Below are 21,738 nucleotides of genomic sequence, written 5' to 3'. Positions count from 1 at the left end.
CGGGAAGAGCCACACCTGAGAATGCACCAGGTAGGGAACAGGATGCAAGATGGGGATAAGGGAGGTGTGGGAAGGATAGATAACATTCTGCCTCCTCTGCCCCTCAGGTGACTGGAAGCCATGTTTCCAGGAGAGGGATTGGGCCACAAGGAGACATCCATACTCAAAAAATCAGGACTCTGTAGCTTAAACCCCTCCCGATGCTCAACGTCCCTCTCCCACTCCTGCCCAGCCCTCCTCTGATAGGCGGAAAGGCTTCCCCATGTGGATGGGACCATGAACAACACCAACAGTACTGCAGACTGAATGTGTGTCCCCCCCAGAATTCATATATTAAACCCTAATCTCCAAGGTGGTGGTATTAGGAGGTGGGGTCTTGGGAGGTGACAGGTCATGAGGTGGAGCCCTCGTGAATGGGATTGTGCCCTTATTTTAAACGAAGGCCCCAGACACCTCCCTGGCCCCTTCCACCATGGGAGGACACGGTGAGGAGATGGCCATCTATGACACTGAATTTGCTGCTACCTTGATCTTGGACTTTCTAGCCTCCAGAACTGTAAGAAATAAATGTTTGTTGTTTAGCCACCCTGTCTGTGGTATTTTTGCTACAGCAGCCTGAACGGACGAAGCCAAATGGCATGAGGACCGCCCTAGCCCAGGCAAAATGTGGAAAGAGCTTCCAGAAGCCAGCAGCTTCCTTCTTCCTCGTCACGGGTCTGAGGTAGAGAAATGGCATCAGCAATGGGAAATGGTACATGAGACTTAGTCTTCCTGGTTCAAAAGATCCCAACAGGACATCAGAGCTCCTCAGAGAGATGAAAATCCCCACCCCTCACCCAGCCAGGTCCCTCTGCCAGGGACAGAATGGCAGAAGGGAGAACTCACGAACACTTAACGTTTTTGTGCCCCAATTCTTGCTGCTTCCGTCCATCTCTCCCAGCCCTTCTCTCTCAGGAAGCAGTCTCTTTCTTGCTAAAAAAACCTCCCTACTGTATCTCTGATTCCAGGGTCCCACAAAACCCCAGAGAGAAAACCTTCCAAAAAAGGCAATGATTAGATGGACCGAGACGCCCTGAGTTGCTGATCCTTTCCAGGACTAAGACAGATGCTGAAGGAGAGAGAGGGAAGGGGCAGCCCAGGAAACACTGAGAACAGCAAGGCCATCATGTATCTTCAGGCTGCATCGGTGAAGGGAGAGAATATCTTGGAGGGGGTTTCCTGACCCCCATTTCCTAACGTGGCGGTGTTTATTAGAAGAAAGTTTGAAGTGCCAAGCCTTGCTGACAGTGCTTATGGTTTGTTATGAATTTCCGAAGAAATCTAAACACTAAGAAACAAACACTGTCTCCTTCCCTCCCTCTCTGGTCGCTGACCTCAGGGGTCAGGAACATAACAGGCCTGCTCCTCGGCCACGCTCTCCCTGAGAGCCTGCTGTCCCAGAAGGACACCAAGGCACTGACCTCAACACATCTGGGCCACATTCCTTTCTTAATAACCCAGGCCGAGAAGGTAAAAGGAATGTGTCCAGGTTACTCAGAGAGAAAGCTGGAAGGAGCGGGGGAGGAGTGTTCAAGTTCCAGTTCCCAGTGAAACCAGATGTTACACAAAAAGGGCAAAGATAACCAAGACCCAGGGGAAGAGCCGGAGCACAGCAGTGGGAGGTCCCAGCCCTGCAGCAAGCCCTCTCCTGGCGGGAATTCAGCTCCTAGTCCCATTCTCCATTAATCCCATTTTAGAAACTGGGAAAGTACAGCATGAATAACTGTCATTATTCTACTTATTTCACAGGGTTGGACAGGGGATAAAACTGTGAATGGGAAATGCTTTCAAAATATAAAAATCTCAACGAAAGTCAAATAGACTCAAATCCTTTTGATCTGATATAAACGAATAAATTCAAATAGGTGACTCTTTTTTACTATTACCATTCTAACTACTGCTATTATTGCATAATCTTTCTTGGAGGACAGGAACAATAGGTCGTGGTACATTGTTTTCCCCAGAGTGCTAACAAATGCCTCCAATCCAAAAAAATTAACATTGTTCTCCTGACATCTGGTAAGGACAAGAAATCACTTGAACATACAGAGAGAGAGAGGTGTGGAGGGGAGAGAAAGGAGAGGAAAAGGAAAGCATTTTAGTTTATGGTTATTGATACTCACACCCCACTGTTTACAGAAGGAGGAGCACTTTTAATATTATACCTTTTTTTTTTTTTTTTTCCCAGTACGCGGGCCTCTCACTGTTGTGGCCTCTCCCTTTGCGGAGCACAGGCTCCGGACGTGCAGGCTCAGCGCCCATGGCTCACGGGCCCAGCCGCTCCACGGCATGTGGGATCTTCCCGGACCGGGGCACGAACCCGTGTCCCCTGCATCAGCAGGCGGACTCTCAACCACTGCGCCACCAGGGAAGCCCTATACCTTTTTTTTATGATAAAAAATTGGGGCAAAACACTCAAGATGAGAGTTTGCCCTCCAGATTAAGAAAAAAAATAGGAAGAAAGAAAAAGCAGCAGAGAAGTGAGAATGAAATTATATTAGTGACTAAAAAGGAATTAAACAGCAGCCTAAACCTCCCCACACCAAAAAGGCAGAGAAGAAAATGAGAAGTAAGTCCTATTAGAGTCTTCTTCTTTGTGGGATCCAAACCCATTCTTCTTGTTTTATCTGTGGATGTCAGGCTGAGTGTGAGCAGGTCTACCTTCTGATGTGCACTCAGGACTATAGAAGAATTCCTAGTATTTCTCTCCACATTAGGGTTGCCAAATTTGGTAAATATTTGGGATATACTTATGCTAAAAGTATTTGGGACATACTTACACTAAAAGTATTTGTTGTTTGATTCCAATTTAACTGGGGTGACCTGTATTTTATCTGGCAACCTTAACTCCAGCTCCACCCATCATGACCCCAATGATCAGCCCCTTCCATTAGCAATATTTGCCAAACTTGCTATTGTAACAACCCATTCTGATGCAATAGGTTCAGGGTCCATCCTGGAAACCTTTATATTTAACAAGCACCCTAGGTGATTCTTACCAGCAGGCAAATTTGGAAGGTTCTAGATCCCAACACGATGCCACCAAGGCCAAGACCACAAGTTGAACCTCTCTGTGAAGCCAGTCTCTCTGCTAGATTCACAGTCCAGAGACAGCACACCACCCCAACCCGTATCAGTGTCCAGTCCCCCAAGAACACACCCTATGCAGATGAGCCCAAAACTCTGCACTCATCCACGTTGGCTATGTTTTCCTATTACCCAGCCAAGGGCTTGCTATCCACACCCAGAGCTGCTGTCCTCCAGGACCAGGGAAAGCTGAGCCCAACCAGTTGTTTGTCCAGGCACTGCCAACTCCGCCTGTAACAGCCAAGGTAGGAGAGGCAGGGGCAGAGGGCTCTCCAGGGTTGATTATTCAACAAATCACGTGCAAAATGGCCCAGATGGTTCACGTTTGGTTTTTAAAATCAACAGCCAAGACACTTCCAGCAGTTAAACTTGGTCAGCACAGGGGAAGCCCTCAGGAAAAAAAACAGCAGTCCTGTTCAAGTTACAGTCCGGGATTCCCACCTCCCATTTCTCCCTGGTTGACAAATGTTAACCCACACTGGTCTCCACTGCTCCCCCTCCTCCCCTCTTAGAGAGATAACGGTAGTCATTCACTAAGCCCTTGGCCCTCCCGCTTCCCCAGGGTGCTGAGAACTCAGCAAAGGCCAGGAGGATGCTTCACTAACTTCCTGTGTCCCCCTTCCCCTCCCTAGGTCCTGTCCACGGATTCAATCCGGAGCAGTAAATCTGACTTTATCACTCAAAAAAAACAAAAACAAAAAAAAAAAAAAAAAAACTTTCCTTTTTAAATTCCATCCTCCTAGAAAATATCTTATTGGACCATCTATCTCCTCTCATTAGTTTTCTTTGGTCCTGGATACACCCATCTTCTCTCTGACTCCATCCCCCATCCCTAGGCTAGTCCTACATTATATTTTGATCCTACCTGGTGCCTTTCCCACCCTCCTTCTTCCCTCCTCCCACCTTGGTATGCCCCATGGGAAAAAATTCACCACGGCCATCAATAAATATTCTACATATATCTCCAAATTCTGGTCACATGACCTAAGGGCTTTGTCTGGTCAGGCCTCAGCATGGCCTCAGCAGGCCAGTTACCTGGCTTGTTCCTATGCAGATCAAGACAGGTGACAGACATTCCAAGAATCCCAGACTCCTCTGAACCACAGTTTCTCCAATTTTGTCTTGCTTTGGGTTGAAGAGAGGGCAGCATCTTTTGAGTGATGCTAGGGCTTCTGCCCTGGCTACCCCACTGCTCCAACCAGCTACAGGCCATCCAATCCAATGAGGCACCCTCCCCATCCAGCTCTTCCTTCTTCGAGGATTCAGCTGCAGAATTCCAACTTCCTCATAAAAGAAGCTTAATAATATCATGATGGTGACCCAGGGAAGGAGCCTACGGCAGATGAGAAGGGAGGAGGCCACATCACACTTGAGCAGCCAGTTCAGCCCAGAGGGGTGGAGAACCTGCGGGGGTGGAGGGGAAGGGCTCGCTCAACGCAGCCCCATCCCCAACTCCCAGCCCCAGGGAATATTTCGTTTGCTAAATGAAGTCAGTGTGGCCCAGATGTTGGGCAGCTGCCTCTGGAAGCAGTTCTCGTGCTGAACTGCTCAGAGGCCAAAGCAGTGTGCTGGGCTGGCCTCTGTCGTTCTGGCTGTCCTCTCGTTGAGGGATAAACACAGCCTCTCGGCTCCCACCCCCCACCAGCCTTCCAGGGAGGTTGCCTTTTTAGGAAACTCAGCAGATTGGGAAGAGAAGCAGAGAGAATGAGGGCCTGAGTTAGAGCAGTCACAGAGCTGCAGAGGGCAGGGACAGAGAGGGCGCCTCAGGTGGCTGACACGCAGCCAGGCCAGGAGTTCAGGTAACCACCTGCCGGGGACCAGGCCCATGATTCAGCCCCAGACTCTGTAATCACTGGACCTTCTCCAGCCACACTCACCCCCCAGCTCTTGCCAGCTCCAAATTCCCATCCCAGCCACAAACACAGCCATTCCCTCAGACACACTCATTCCCTAGGGCCCCAGACACAACAAATCCTCTGCCTAGACACAGCTAACCCTTTCCTGTCACCCTCCTAGCCTCACCAAATAGGCCCAGCTCTTTCATTGACACCTTCCCAAGAGAAGGAAGGAAGGAGAGGAAGAGGAGAAAGAAAGGGGAAAATGTAAAGCCATGGGGGTCCAGTCATCAGACAGGAAAAGGGAAGAGAAAAGATCCTCTGTCTAAACAGCCCCCCACACAAGTGCAAGACCCCTCTCTTACTTGCCTTTTAAAAGTTCTGGAATGTTCATAAGCCAACATCCCCTTTGTACCTATAACCCTCTCATGCCTCCCTTTTTGAGACCCGAGGCCCTGCTTCTCAGGGTGTTGCACCCCAACAAAAATCAAGCAAAGTGTGGTAAAGGATGGCAATGGCTACAGAGAGGCCAGCAGGCCTAATCACTCTGCCTAAGGCCGGGGCCATGCGATACACTCTGGATGGCATTCCCAGCAACAGCCCATGACAGCTCCCTTCGACACCCATCAATGGGAAGGCTTCTTCCTAGTTTTGCTCAGCAGGGACAAGGGGCTTGTATACTTAGGAGGAAGGAGATATCCCCATGGGTCTCTCTCTACACAAAAGCAGCTAAGTCTGGGGAAGAAATAAAGTCGGATATCTGCTCCTTACCTCATCTGAGCACCAGGCACACATGGGACTCACAGCCAGACATTGCTGGCAGGAGGTCACACCTCGTGTGACACAGATGTTGGGCCCTGCAACAGAGAGACAGAGGCATTAGTATCTCATTTGACATGACAAAGTACCTGGTCTTCCCCCATCCTTTCCCAGCTGTCCCAAATGCCCAGGTTTACAGCTCTCAGATGCACACAAATACACCTTAACCATCCCATAGACATTTACCAAACACAGGCTGTTTGGTAAGGGAGAAGGAGAATGAGGAAGGTCAGGAGAAACTCATCATGGCCCTCAACTGATGAGGTCACTGTGGTGGCAAGTGATGGAGCAAGTGTCAGATCATAAATGATGGAAAGGCTTTAATTAACAACTGATTTGACACCTGCATTGTACAAATGAAAATCTCAGGCCCAGAGCCATGGCAACGTACCCTCTCTCCAATTATTCTAGTGACTTAGTCACAGCCGCTACACAGGGAATTCAGAGCCTGGATGCACTAACATTAACACACAGTCTAAATATGGGGGTGGGGGGTGACTGCCATGGCGGTGTCCTACTGGCCTGCCAGGGGAAAGCAAATCTTCTCAAGCTTCCCAATACATATATCTTGGGATCCAAGTATATAGAATGCTTTAGGGAAAACCGCAGAAATATTAGAAAAAGTTGACTGATATAAGCTGGAAGTGCATGGAATTTTGGAGTTGGAAGACCTGTATTTGAATTCTGAATGCTCTTCTTACTAGGTGTCATGACCTTGGTCAAGTTAGTTAACCTCCATGAAGTGATAATATCTGTCTCATAGGATTTGTGCAAAGAAGTCAGTGAGGTAAAGGAGAAGCACTGGGTACACTACAAAATGCCACTCAAGCGTGAACAGTCTTCATACTGTCAAAGGACAGAGAAAAAGCTGCAGGGAGGAGCAGAGACAACCAGAGGCAAGAAAAGAGCCTTGAGAAGCCCAACCAGGAAGCAAACCCCAGACATTTGCCTGGACAGAAGTCCCCATCCTCCCTCCTTCCCCCAGCTTAGCCTTCCTGGCCTCAGTCAGGTAAACCTCCAGGGCCCCAGGAAGGCCTTTTGCAGTACAGTCAGCCCTCCATATCCGTGGGTTCTGCATCCGCAGATCCAAACAACCACGAGTTGGAAATAGTCAGGAAAAAAAATTCCAGAAAGTTCCAAAAAGCAAAAGTTGAATTTGCCACGTGCCAGCAACTATTTACATAGCATTTACACTGGATTTACAACTATTTACATAGCATTCACATTGTATTGTAAGTAATCTAGAGATGATTTACAGAATACAGGAGAATGTGCAAAGGTTATATGCAAACACTAAACTATTTCTGTAAGGGACTTGAGCATCCTTGGAGTTTGGTTGTCAGGGGAGCCTGGAATCCATCTCCCACAGATCCCGAGGGACGACTGTGCAAAGAGCAGAATGAGGGAGACCCATTCCTACTATGACCCAATTATCTTGACAATTACTTTATCCAATTTTCTAAAGTGGTCCCTTGCCCCCAGTTCGTAAGACCAGCAAATATATTTGGGGGAAATCAACCTCATCACTGTGATGTTTTCCCAGTGTCCCTGAAACTTTTTATGGAGCTCTCTCAGTCCCTTTTATAACAGCGTGGCTGAACTCCCTTTCAACATCTGGGGAAAAAAAAAAAAAAAAAAACACCCAGCAAATGTGTGTGTACACACATACACAAAATATTGTTAAGAAAAATTATCCAAAATGTGGAAATAGGCAAAGGGAGTACTGGGTGTCCTTTCAAGGTAATGCAAAGGGTTGACTAGTAGACCCACCATGCTTAGGGATTATCTGATTTTCCAGGGATGTGTACATTTGCTTGACTTCTATCTTATGATTCTGTAAGAATAGAGGTTGACCTGTAGAAAACCAACAACAATGGAGAGCAACGTATATGATTCTTATCCAACAGCAACGTAAGTGATTTCTGTCATAAATATCCAGAAAAGGTAACCCCCAAAGGTTAAGGTTGATTGCCTTGTAGAACATTAACCAATTTTGAATCTGTTAGGTAACTGATTTCAGCATTCCTTTGACTGACCGACTATAACTCCCTTACTTGAATTCTCTTTTGAACTAGTCATCTTATTGGTTCCCTCATTATGTTGGATGAAATCTTTGACACATGTTCATTTTATAGTTGTATGAGAATCATAGTTTTAACTCTTTGAAAACTGTACTTTAACAGTATCCATCTCAGGGCAGAGTGACCTAACAGAAAAGGAACACACACAGTCAGTAGACTGTGGTCCTAACTGAGTCACCCACTAATAATATAGCCTTGGATGAGTCATTTAATTCCTCTCAGTCTCAGTTTCTTCACTCCAGTATTCCCAACTTATAATTATTTATGTATCTGCCTTAACAGCACTGCCACTCAGTAGATTTTAAGCCTCTTGAGGCCTGTTCTGCCCAGCCCAGCCTCAGTCCTTGCTCAAAGGAGATGCTCAATAAATATATATTAGAGCAAATTGAGAGGTATTGGACTAGATCAGTTTTGTTTTGTTTTTTAAGCAACTGAGCTCATTTCTCCAAATTATGCATAGAATTCCAATATAAAACAGGCAAATGGGTTGAAACTGTTCCTTGGGCAATTTAAATTTTCATTGTTCTCCACAAAACACTAGGTTATATGTGGAGTCCTTGAAGCGCCTTCTGGAAGCCCTACATTTCCTCAGAGCCCTGAGTCTGTCTAACTTCAAAGACCTTTCCCAGGACTTCCCTGGTGGCACAGTGGTTAAGAATCCACCTGCCAATGCAGGGGACATGGGTTTGATCCCTGGTCCGGGAAGATCCCACATGCCACGGAGCAACTAAGCCCATGTGCCACAACTACTGAAGCCCGCGCACCTAGAGCCCGTGTCCTGCAACAAGAGAATCCACCACATTGAGAAGCCCGTGCACAGCAACGAAGAGTACCCCTGCTCGCCACAATGAGAGAAAGCCCAAGCGCAGCAACAAAGACCCAATGCAGCCAAAAATAAATAAATAAATAAATTTATTTTTAAAAAGGCCTTTCCCAACCCTAAAATTCTGCAAGTGATAGGCTACTGTGAGCCCCTGAGTAACCTCTGGGGCTCCAGCCTCTGACTGACTCCAACCTAAGCGTGTGATACGAGGACTGCGAGGTGGAAATTACGGGTGGTTCCAGACCTGGCCCTAAGGCACCAATGCCACCTCTGAGTTGGCGTGGCCCTCAGCCATGTACTGTCTCTAATGGAAGAAAAGTAGCCAATCTTCCCAGAGCTGCCAGATTCAGAATGCCTGAATGTTCAGAACCAGCAATGCATCCAGAAGGCCTCTCCCTACATGGGCTGCCTGAAGGCCTCTCCCTACATGGGCTGCCTGGCCATCTGTTAGCTCACAACTGCTCTTTTCTCAGCCAGATGGGAACTCATCCCCCCTTTACTGCCTTATTGGAAGAGTTCTGAGAGAAGCATAGCCTGCACTATTTTAGGCATCCCTTTTTGAAGTTTCCATGAGAATCTACATCCATGGGAGTAATTCTGGACATAAGTGACATGGATTTTCGGTAGGGAGAGAAGCACAAGATCGCGGGCACAGTCAGAAGAGAGAAGAGGGCCGTGGGAGGTGTGGGCGCTGTCTAATTATTTTTTGAAAACTTTTCCCAGTCTATCCATTTAGCCATCCATTCATTCTCAAATTAGCACTTCCCCATGAGTCCTTGACTCATAGCCACAAAAGAAAGCCTTACCAGATGTGAAATAAACAACAGCAGGCCCCCCTGCAGTGAACGGGCAGTCCCTGACCCCAGAGGATGATATAAGCTGCTGGGACTTATTCTTTAGGAAGTCATGGCTGGGGAGTCACGGTTACCCAGCTCCCCTTACCTCTCCTTTTTAATGAATCACAGGTTGATTTCATGAGAATCAATGATTCCCCCCCCAACCCGTTTCCTGGGATGCCCCCCACCAAGACCTGCGACCAAAGGCAGGTTCCCCAGAATGCAGTGGCTGAAAGTGACTGAGTCATCAGAAGTCTCTGCGCCTGGGCCATGCTGATTCAATGAGCCGTTGCTCTGAGGCCACCCCTTCCCCCAAACATGTGGAAGGAGTTTGGGCCTGTTTCCAGTCATTCATAAGGCCTATGTTCCTGCTCAGCCTCGGAGGCCCAGACTCGGCTCTGCTGGAGAATCAAGGATCTTCATCAGAACTTTGTCACTGAAACAAATTAACAACCCCTAGCACCCATTTTCTTGGACAGCTTAGCCACAGCGAGGCAACAGGAGGACTGGCCCTGGTCCTCCCAGTGTAGTTATAAAGCAACCAATCCCTGTCACACTCTGAGCACAACAGCTGGCAAGACAGAAAGTTCTCAATAAAGGCTGCTGCTGCTATGGTTGCTATTGTTTTTATTGTTGCTGTTTTTATCCTGAGGCCCACGCAGTTGAAGGCAGGGGATCAAAAATATTATCTAGGAGGGATGGCCAAGAAGAGAAGGCCAATTAGAAAACATAGACAAGACCAGCAAAGAACTTTGCCTGGAAAGTAGAAGTAGAAGGCTGTGGTTTGACACATCAGCCCAATTCACAGAACCAGAAGAGAGACAAAGGGTGGGGAAAATGGAGAAAAAAAAGGGAACAAGGAAGGGAGTTGGAACCAGCGGAAGTCATAATGAGTCAATGAGAGATATTTTGAGGATATGCTGTCCAATTAGCCAGGAACGGGCCACCCCAGTGAGGCCAGGGGACTCCAGGAGAGGGCTCAGTCAGCAGGAGAGGTGTTCAGTGGAAGGGAGGACTGTCCATACCGCAGACACCATGGACATCTCTCTTACTATCTGCAGGGAGGAGCTCTGGCCTGGGTCTCCAGCCCCGCCACTGACCTTTGACTAGTGACTTCTCAAATAGGTCCATGGGGACACTGGGTGACTCAGGCAGTGCCTGATCTTCCATTGCAGTCACCTGGCTGGGTGAGTCATCCAAGAACAAAACATAGGCTAACGGTGCTATGGATGCAACAAGTGGTTTCTCTAGAACACGTTGTTAAGAAAGTTGATCTTATTTTTGTTCTTTCATTTACATGCAGCAGCAGCTCAGTAATCCAAGGAAGGGGAAGAAGACAGGAAGGTGGGATTCAAGGTAACACGTACCTCTGTGCTCTGAGCAGAAAGCTTCAGTAAGCATCGCCCAAAGCAGTAGGGAGTCCAAACTACCGTACAGGAGGCATGCTGATTTCAGGGATTTTCAAATGTTTAAAAACAAAGTGCATCAGAGCCAATTAAATATGGTACTTAACATCAGAAGCCGTTTGTGTACAATTTGCCTCGACCAATATTAAAACGTGTTACGGGTTGAACTGTGTCCCCCAGAAAGACTTGCTGAAGTCCTAACCCCCAGTACCTACAGCTATGACCTTATTTGGAAATAGGGTCTTTGCAGATGTGATCAAGATGGGGTCATTAGGGTGGGCGCTAATCCAACATGATTGATGTCCTCACAAGAGGAAAACACCACGTGAAGACAGACAATGAGAACGCTGCCGTATAAAGACAGAGGCAGAGATTGGAGTGATGCAGCTGGAAGCCAAGGAACGCCAAGAGTTGCCAGCTACCACCAGAAGCTAGGAAGATATGAGGAAGGGGTCCATCCAGCGTCTCAGAGGGAGCATGGCCCTGTTGACACCCTGATTTCAGATTTCTAGCTTCCAGAGAGAATAAATTTCTGTTGTTTTAAGCCACCCAGTTACAGCAGCCCTAAGAAGCTAATAATACAAAATGCATTTGCATTTCCATAGCATATATGACATGATTTTGAGGAACACTGCTCTGAAATACTCTGCATGATTGAAAAAAGCTGGCCTAACCATTTTGTAATGGTTAACCCACCTATGGATAACAGAAAAGTGTTTACTTTTCTTTTATACTTTTCTGCTAACATATACCAATGGTGTTGGCATTCATTCATCCACTCACTTACACAACAAATATTCACTGAGTACCTACCTGTGTCTGGCACTCTGCTAAGCACTGGAGACACACTGATGAAATAAACAACCCCCTTACTCTTGTAGAGCTTAGAGTTTAGTGAAAATCAAACATGCTCAACAGAAAGCCAAAACATACACAACGAAAAAGTACAATTTCAAACAGGGGCAAAGGCACTAAGAAAATAAAGCAGGACAAAGCATCGGTAAGGGGAGGGTGTCTCCTTTAAAGAAAGGCCTCTCTGAGTGATATTTCAAAATGATATGAAGGGGTGAGTCATGGGAAGATCCAGGGGACGAGTATTCCAGAAAGAACCCACAGCAGCTAGATGGTCCTCAGCCTCTTAAAGAAACAGCAGGAAGAGAGAGGGAAGACGAGAGAGATAGAGAGGCGGTTGGAAACGCAGTCACAGGCCATAATACTGGGAAGCAGTAGCCATGGTAGGGAGTGTGGCTGTCATTCTCCATGTGGTGGGAAGCCGTTGGTGGGCTGTGAGCAGAGGTGAGCAGAAGAAGATCATCCTGGCCACGAAAGGAGGGCAGACAGTAGGGGAACAAGACCAGAAAGAGACCAATTAGGAAGCATTACAACCATCCAGGCAGCAGATGGCAGGGGGTTGGATTTGGATGGTAGTGGTATCCATGGCATGGTTAGACCCTAGATGTTCTCTGAGGACTTGCTGATCCACTGGCATGAGGGACACAACCGAAAGACAGGAAGGACTTCTCCCTGAGCAAGTGGATCCCCTTGGACAAAGTTCAAAGGTACTGACCACTGGCCATGCCCTTTCACTGACCTTTCTTCAGCCAGTAGGCCCTGCCCTCGTAAGCGAAGCCAGATCATGTCTTGTTATCTTCTCCAACTGGGATAATTAAGTCACCATGTTTTACGCTGAACACTGCATAAAAAGGACAGAGTCCTGTCTTCTGTGTAGTTATTATCTAAAATTAACACCCAGCCCCTGGAAAACACCCTGAGGGCAGGGGGAGTGAAACGATGAACAGTGTAACGGTGGATGTGGTGGGGGAAGCATGGTGGTGGGACAGCAGACAGGAGGCCTCAGGTCTAAAACCACTTTTACTGCTCCACTGGCTGTGTGACCTCAGGCATGTCCCTTCATCTCTCTGGTGCTCTCTCTAAGCTCCAGTGACTCTTTGAGTCTCTGTCACATCCCTATTCGAGAACTTATCATTGTTCCCTCCTATTTAACAGGTGCAACCCAGCCACATCAGCCAAGCACTGGAGACCTTCCTTTCCCCCATGCTCCCAAATATGGGTGGAACACTTACGTCAGGAGTTGTTAGGATTAAATGAGATAACATAGATGAAAGAACCACGGATAGCATAGTGGATGCTCAGTAAATGCTGGTTTCCTTCCTACTTACCTTCATGCAAATCACTTCCTGCACTAGGAATGCCCATCCCCCCCACACCCCTACCCGCCTCAGGGTCAGATGAGAGAGGGTCCTTGGTCTCTACAGGATACAGTGAAGAATCACTGGCCAGGAGACAGGAGCCCCCAGGGCTAGACCCCACCAATGCCACTAAACTAGTTGTGTTATCTTGGGCAAGTCACCTCACCTCTCAGGACCTCCTTTTTTGCTTCTCTGTAAAACAAACGGTATTACATTAGATGATTTTCAAGCTGCCCAGCCCTGGAAGTATATATATTCCAAGCAGAAAGCATCAACAAGCTGACTAATACTCTAGGAAACCTAACATCCCAGGGCCCAAGACCCCTCAGTTATTGCACACATGTCCATTTCTTCCTAACGGACTAACTAATATTTGACTCAAATGTTGCATCTCAAGTTCTGGAAAATTTTATCAGCACAGGCCCCACCTCCCATCTGACTCATTCAGTATAGAAAAGAGGCAAGCCCATACCAAGCTCTGTTTGAGGCCCAGCCCAGCAGCACCCTTTTGGTGACCTCCTTGGCATTCAACTGTCCAATTCTGCTACTTTTCCTCCTGCGGCTCATATCTTGTGGGTATAAACAGCAGGCGGTGGTGCTGTCACCAGCCCTTGCTTCCAGCCTGTCTTGGTAGGAAGGCAAATGGGTCCCACCATTTTGGAGGACAATTTAGAAAACCTATTAAAATTAAAATTTAAAATATTCGTGTCCTTTGACCCAGCAGCTTTCGTTTAAGAAATTCAGCCTGGGCCTCCCTGGTGGCGCAGTGGTTGAGAGTCCGCCTGCCGATGCAGGGGATACGGGTTCGTGCCCCGGTCTGGGAGGATCCCATATGCCGCGGAGCGGCTGGGCCCGTGAGCCATGGCCGCTGGGCCTGCGCGTCCGGAGCCTGTGCTCCGCAACGGGAGAGGCCACAGCAGTGAGAGGCCCGCGTACCGCAAAAAAAAAAAAAAAAAAAAAAAAGAAATTCAGCCTGCAGAAACACTTGAACAAAGGTGCATAATAATGAACAAGGATGTCCCCTGCCGCTTTATCTGTAGTAGCAGATAATTGGGGGTGATCCCAATGTCTATCAACAGGGAATTGGTGAAGAAAATTCAGGTATATCCATATAGCAATATGCCTTCTGGCTAGAGTTACAGCTCTTGGCATAAGTAGTAATGGAAGGCCATGCACTGATATAAAAAGATGCCCACGGTATATTATTAAGTGACAATGATCCTACTGTGGATGATTCTGCTTGAGAAACAACAATAATGATAAATCATTATATACGGTGACATATACATAGGAAAAAAATTCTGGAGTAACTGTCAACAGTGGTTATCTTTACGTACAAGACTACAAGGGACTTGTACTTTCTACATTATTCTATTTCTATACTGCTTGACTTTTTTTTTTTTTTCCAGCCGTGCCATGCAGCTTGTGGCATCTTAGTTCCCTGACCAGGGATTGAACCTTGTCCACTGCAGTGAAAGCGCTGAGTCCTAACCACTGGATGGCCAGGGAATGTCCTTGATTTTTTTTTTCCCCCACAAAAAGCTGAATTCGTTTTATAAGCTAAAAAAAAAAAAAATTAAAGCTAATTTTAAATGTCTTCTCTTCTGCCTCAGTCTCCACATTTGCATTCATTTAAATGTAGGCTCCCCAGGGCATGCCAGGCTCTCTACAAGCAAGCACCTTCAGCACCAAAACCCGGTAACCTCTTGGAATCCCAAAGCTCAAGGGGAACTCCAGAAGAAACTTGGTCCAGCCCACTCCCACAGCCTTCAGGAATCTCCCAGGAGAGTGTGGTCTATTCTCAATTTGTAGGAGTCCCAGAATGAAGGCACCACACTCCCTCCTCTTCCACCTTCCCAGGGAGTTGGTCAAACCTGCCCCTTGCAGGTGGCTCCAGCCCAGGTTGAACCTGGAGGAGTTTATCACGTGCAGTGGCTAAAGCAGGGGTTTGAAATCAGCAGTTCTCACAGACCTGGGTTCCCTCTATCCAAGAATCCCATCAGCAAACAGATGTGCCTTTTGCCAAACTTCTGGAGCTTTCTTCCAGGGCGAAGTTTTTCAAGCTTGTTTTTAACTGCAGACCTCCCTTTTTTCCCCCCACAAAGAAATCCTTACACGGACTTCCACATTATTAATCAGCTAAAGGAAAAACTTCTCCAGTTGGTGGTGGGGAAGGGCAAGAGCAAACCGACATCTCTCCCTTTGACACATTCACCCGTTTGCAGCCCTTGAGACCCCAAGAGCCTGAGGCCCAGAGGTAAGATGACTTGTTCAAAATCACCCAGCAAATTGACAGAAAAGCCTGTAGAGTTATGAATTGCATATTGGTTTCTCAATTCCAGACCCACAGTTCTTTTCACCCTGAGGGGCTTTTCTCTATATGAACAAAAGAAGTGGCTTTTGTAAGTTGAAAAGATGTAACACAGTTTAGGTAAAAGAATAGACATACACATGAGAATTATTACATATATACATACCCATGAGAATTATTACATATACATATTACATACGCAAGTTTAGGTAAAGGAATACACATACCCATGAGAATTATTACATACATTATTACATAATGCAAAAATTCTTGCATTATTACATATGCAAGAATTATTACATATGCAAGATTTTACAAAAAAATATGAATAGAACACACCATCTAATTAATAGTGAACATTGGGGGGAACAGAATTAGAGGGGAACCAGCCATTTACTCTCCAATATGTGGCTTTCATATAATGAGCATATATCACCTCATTCACCCCGTGAATGTTTAAATAGCTTTACTAGTTGAACTAAGAAATGCTGGCAGGGAGGAAGAGAAGTCTTTTTGTGGGAACATGAAAGAAACCAGAAAGGAAGACTTATGGTGGGTTGTTTTTTTCAGAGATGTTACCTCAAAATTTAAAAGGTAGAAATAGCCCCAGTTTACTTAGCTTCTAGCTCCAAAGATTGTGACATACCATATTTGACCACATTTGCTTTTAGGACCAAGGATAATAATAGTGCTGGTTGCAAATGAATCTATCCAATTTCAAAATTTAGAAATTGAAAGCTGGATCTGGGTTTAACAGATATAGCCCCCTGCTTTCAGGGTAACTGTCTCAGAACCTGAGGAAGACAGAGTAGCCTGGGATAACCTCTTAGCATTCTGATATACGCAAAAACATGGATGAGTCTCGAACACATTATGCTAAGTGAAAAAAGCCAGACTTGGGCTTCCCTGGTGGCGCAGTGGTTGAGAGTCCACCTACCGATGCAGGGGACACGGGTTCGTGCCCCGGTCCGGGAAGATCCCACACGTTGTGGAGCGGCTGGGCCCGTGAGCCATGGCCGCTGGGCCTGCGTGTCCAGAGCCTGTGCTCCGCAATGGGAGAGGCCACAACAGTGAGAGGCCCGCGTACCGCAAAAAAAAAAAAGAAAAAAGCCAGACTTGAAAGGCTACACACTGTATGATTTCATTGATATGACATTCTATAAAAGGAAGAATTGTAGGGACAGGAAACAGATCTGCCAAGAAATAAAGGTGGGGAAGGGAAATTGTTGACAAGGAGCTCAAGACAACTCTTTAGGGTGATGGAAATATTCTGTATCTTGATTATGCTGATGGTTACTTGACTGTGAGCATTTGTCAAAATTCATAGAACTGTACACCTAAAAAGGATGAATTTTACAGTACATAAATTATACCTAAATAAACTAACTATAAAGAAAAGAGTGTTCCTGGCGATACTGTGTGAATGCAGAGAAAGGCAGATTTTATAAATTTTTGCTGCAGAGTCTCCCATTTAAATAAACACGAGCAGTTCACACAGGGAGAACAGGCAGTGTCATTTCCCTGCTTCCACCTGCATTTCCACTTGTGACCTGAGCTCCATCAGCCACAATGATTGTCGCACTCAGAAAGGGCCAGGGGTCAGGAGAAGAGAGAAGAGGTGATGGGGTAAAGCAGCAGGCCAGCTCTGTGGGCAGCAGAGGGGGCTGGGTCAAGCCAAATGGTTGATCCCTGAAGCCGCTCAGTCATTCCCCCAGTTAATTATCTGTCTGCTGATTCATGAGTTGTGGTTTCTGTGGGCATGCTTCCTGGCTATCCCTGCCAAAAAGGGCAGAAGGAGTCTTAGGGCTGGGAAGGGATGATAACCAGAGATCCTGAGTGGGGTGGGGAGTTGTAGAGGGGGAATTTCTACTAGAAAATTCCAGAGTCATATCCAGACTCCCCCTGCTCACTGTTACCTCCTTGCCCCAATTATGTTGTGCCCAGGATACCTCAGCCACTCACACTCACAGTTTTGAAGGTGGTAAAGAAGAATGCTGCCCTCCTGTGTATATTCTCCCAGGAGGTGGGGGGAAAAGCAAACACTTCACAGAGGATCCCCTGAGTTTCCAGCACCCTCAGAGCAGAGGTCTAAATGGTGCAAAAGTATAGAGGTCCAAATGCCCAAAGAACTCGTGGTCTTGACTGTATTCTAATAGCCTCCAGAATGTCCAGATGGAGCACTTGAGGATCGTCTATGAATGAATACAGATATTCAAATATTGGGTATCTTAAGGCGAGGCACATCTCCTCTAGATGCCTTTTCATAGCTTTCTATAGGTACGTATTTTGCCACCTATGTGTCAGCCACTGGGCATAGAGTGTCAAACAAAATAGACATGTCCTTCTTCTCAAAACCTGTGAATGTATTTTACTTTCCTCTTTTCCCAGGGACAGGACTTAAGGTTTTCTCATGGATAAAGCAAATGTATGGGCCTCTCTTCCTCTTGGACTCTTCTGTGAATTCTTATTGCGATGGAGTGGCTGAGATATGCCAAGCCACAAATGCAGAATGGGTTGAAATAAGGAGGAGTTCCCTGTCACATAGGCATGGGAAAAGGGATCCCATGGGTCTCATTTAGGAACCTGGATTGTATTCATGCATGAAGCAGTAGCAGCCTTACCTCCAATACATTGTAGTTACTAAGGATAGGAAGAATAATGCCATTTATTGAAAACTTTTTTTGTGCCTTTATCTCATTTAATTGGCACAATCATAGAAGTATTATTTCCTTCACTTTACAGATGAGGAAACTGAGGACCCAAGAGATTAAGTCACTTGCCCAAAGTAAGACAGATAATAAGAGGCAAAATCAAGAGTTAAACCCACATCTGATTGGCTTTAAATCATAGCTGTCCCCTTCCCTAGCCAACAAGGCTTCCTCCTATGTCTCTCCAGGCTCTGAGGGTTCCTGCAGAGGGTTTCAGTTGGAGAGTTTCCAGGATATAAATCAGGAGGAGAAAGCAGCACCTCAGCTCAGAACTAATCAATTTAGATGGTGATAGCAAACAAAACTTGTTACTCAGTAGCTCTCAGATTAGAATAAAGAACCATATTTGGGGGCTTCCCTGGTGTCTCAGTGGTTGAGAATCCGCCTGCCAATGCAGGGGACACGGGTTCGAGCCCTGGTCCGGGAAGATCCCACATGCCGCGTTGCAACTAAGCCCGTGCGCTACAACTACTGAGCCTGTGCTCTAGAGCCCGCGAGCCACAACTACTGAGCCCGCGTGCTGCAACTACTGAAACCCGCGCCTAGAGCCCGTGTTTTGCAACAAGAGAAGCCACCGCAGTAAGAAGCCCGCACACCGCAACAAAGAGTAGGCCCTGCTCGCTGCAACTACAGAAAGCCCGTGTGCAGCAACGAAGACCCAATGCAGCCAAAAATAAATAAATAAAATTAATAAATTTATTTTTTAAAAAAGAACCATATTTGGGGAAGCCACAAGACCCAAGAGCTCTTGAGTGAAGCTAAAAAGATCACCTTTGCACATAAATTCCAAAACTCAAGTCTACGCTCAAACAACCTCTCTATTCCCCGTATGAGATTCTCCCACTCTGGGGCGGCCCCTCTGTACCACCCCCACACAGTTCTGTCTCTGTCTCTTCAACACTGTGTATCCCAATATAGCTCTCCAACTCTTATCCTGTGTCTGCTTCCCAGGGATCTGATGTTACCTTCAAGCCAGCCCCCAACACTGAGATGGGGGATTTAACTACAATTGCAACTGCTTTTACTGGGGGCTTATTACTCTGGAGGCTCTAGAGCCCATGCTCTTAAATATGACTCTATCCTGCCTCTCAGAGGGAGTCTGAGGCTAGCTCAGTACAACCTATCACCACTTCTGGAATCACCCCAATCACAACAATGAATCTGTGAACAGATCCCCAAGAGGATATTTCATGCAAACTTAGGTATGTCAATGCAGTGGAATCCTCTACGGATTATTGAAAAAAAAAACAGATCGACAAAAGGTATACTCAGGGGTGGAGAGAGAGACACCAAAATAACAAATACGTTCTTCATTTTCACTAATTGATCCAAGCACCATGCTAGGCTCTATCTTGTGTTACCTTACTTACTTCTAAAACTAAGAAAATATAATGATTAGATTCAGAAATCATTCCGAAATTCAGGAAGCTGTAGATGTGGGGAAAAAAAAAAAAGCAAAAATGTTCTAAGTTCATGGAAGCAGGCATCTCCGTGGGAGACAGCTGAATTGCCTCTGGATTTCTCCATTCAGGCAGCATCTGAACCAAGGCTCTAACCTCTCCCAGGGTTGAATGCTGGAGATTCATAATTCCATGCCATGGTCATCAGGGTGCTCACTGCAGGCTAAAGACATCAGCTGACCTGTCTGAGCATGTGTCACATGGGAAGCTTCAGCAGTAATAACTTAAACAGCCCCCTATATATTATCTCTAACTCCTTCATCAAGTTATGGGTCATAAATTGTGGTGATGATTTCATGTGTACACTTATCTCCAAATTCAAGTCATATACATTAAATATATACAGAGTTTTGTACGTCAATCATACCTCAATAAAGTGTTTTTTTAAAATGATGCTGTTGCCCTCTCCTGCACAATCTCTTATACATGCACGAGTCTTGAAGGAAGTCATCAAGTATTTCTGACTAGCTATCTTCCAAATGGCCTTAGCAATAAATCTTACTTTTTAAAAAATATCTTCTGCAGGAACTAAATTGCCTTACAATGAGTACTACTCTTTCACTCAAAGTAGGTATATGCACACTTGTGCGTCCTCTGCAGAGAAACACAGCGGACCAGGAGCCAGAGTTCTCCCTGGGAAGGTCACCCAGGCTCCGGAAAGATCACGGGCAGCACCCTTGGGCTGTGCTCTGTTCTGCCCCTCCCAGCACCAAGGAGGCCGAATGCCAGCTGCCTTGGCAGCTGATAGTGTGTGCAGCAGTAGGAGAGACAAAGCCAGGGAGCCAAGCCAGCTCCAGGGACCCCTGGCGTAGCAGCTCGCATACAGTAGAGATTTTTCGGATGCTGGGTTTGTCCCGGAAGCTGAGGCACCGCTGCCACCCGAGGACACTGTAGGAGGCAGAGCCCTCATCCTCCTCCGAATCGTTCTCGCAGGGAGCCACCAAGCAAAAACCAAACAGAAACTTGGGAGAAAGTGTACACAAAGAGAAAGGGGAATGTCGAGTAACCGGCAAACCCGGGGGCGCACACACTCTCATCCGAGAAGCTACAACCGCATCCCTCTGCCAACGCGCGGGAACAGCCCCGGGAAGCCCCAGCTCGCCTTGGCTTCCAGAGCCAGTCTGCCTTCAGAGGGCCGGGACCACCTGCGATGCGCGCAGCCGGGGCTGAACTCGGGGCTCAGAGATGCGCCCACCTCACCGCGCACGTTGAGACCGCCCGGAGCAGGCGCCTAATCTGGCTAAGGGCTTCGGTGTCCCGGAGGACCCGCCCCTAGGTAGCCTCTCGCGTTTCCCACAGCGGGGCCCGGAAGGTCCCCAGCTCCGGGCTCCGACAGCCCCAGGCTGGCCCCGCGCACTCGGAGCGCAGCCGCGCAGGACCCGCCCGCCCGGTTTCCCCGCTCGAAGTCTGCACACTTGACTGCGTCCCCGCCGCGCGAGAGCCTCACTCACCTCCGACGCCGACGCCCGCCAGCGCCCCCAGCACCAGCACAGCGGCCCACAGCGGCCGCGCTCGCATCTCGTCCGCTGGCCGCCGCGCTCCGTCTCGGCCGCGTCCTCCTACCCCACAGCTAGCAGCGGCGCCCGCGGCCGCTTTTCCCGTGGCCGAAGGGGAGGGGACGCAGGGGGTGGGACGCAACGGGGCGGGCCGTGGACTTGCGCTTCCTCCCCTCTGGCACTTTTCTGGACCCTCCACCGCATGGGGGGAAGTGAGAAACCGCCGCTCGTTTCTCCTCACTTCGGCTCAGCCGGCGAGGACCGGCCGGTACGCAAGGCAAGACTGGGACCGGAGGTGGGGGTCGAGGTCGCGTCTTCCGCAGACATCCTGGTCCCAGGGTGCGCGCTGGGCACTTGGAATACTTAGAAAAGCCAGGAGCCTCTGGCACTTTCCCCCTGGAGACACCCACGCAGCTTTCTCTTTCCCCTGAATTCCTTGGGCACTTGCCCTCTGTACCTTGAGTTCTGGTCACTCACACATTCCTTTAATTGACAAACCTGTTGAATGCCTACTCTGTGCCAGGCACCGGTTTAGTCCTTTATTTTTCACTAATTTTTATCTTGGGTTGGTTCGGTTTTCAGGTAAACTGTAAACCTCTTGAGCACAGGACCACATCTCAAGCTGTG

General features: G+C 47.5%; 1 protein-coding gene across 1 annotated transcript in view; it reads right to left on the bottom strand.

The window, feature by feature from the left end:
- The window catches only part of ITGB3 (integrin subunit beta 3), a gene marked incomplete at its 3' end in the record, with an annotated part of 49,711 nt that extends 28,453 nt beyond the window's left edge, over positions 1–21,258 (bottom strand). The window contains exons 1-2 of the mRNA XM_079726143.1: positions 21,067–21,258; positions 5,733–5,818 (exon numbers count right to left, since the gene is read on the bottom strand). Coding sequence (XP_079582269.1) covers positions 5,733–5,818; positions 21,067–21,133 — 153 coding nt within the window. The 5' untranslated portion in view covers positions 21,134–21,258. The remainder of the gene's footprint in view (positions 1–5,732; positions 5,819–21,066) is intronic.
- Between the last annotated feature and the right edge of the window lie 480 nt (positions 21,259–21,738).

This window comes from Hyperoodon ampullatus (assembly GCF_949752795.1).
Source record: "Hyperoodon ampullatus genome assembly, chromosome: 19".
NCBI lineage: Eukaryota > Metazoa > Chordata > Mammalia > Artiodactyla > Ziphiidae > Hyperoodon > Hyperoodon ampullatus.
This window is presented reverse-complemented; position numbering and strand designations above follow the sequence as displayed.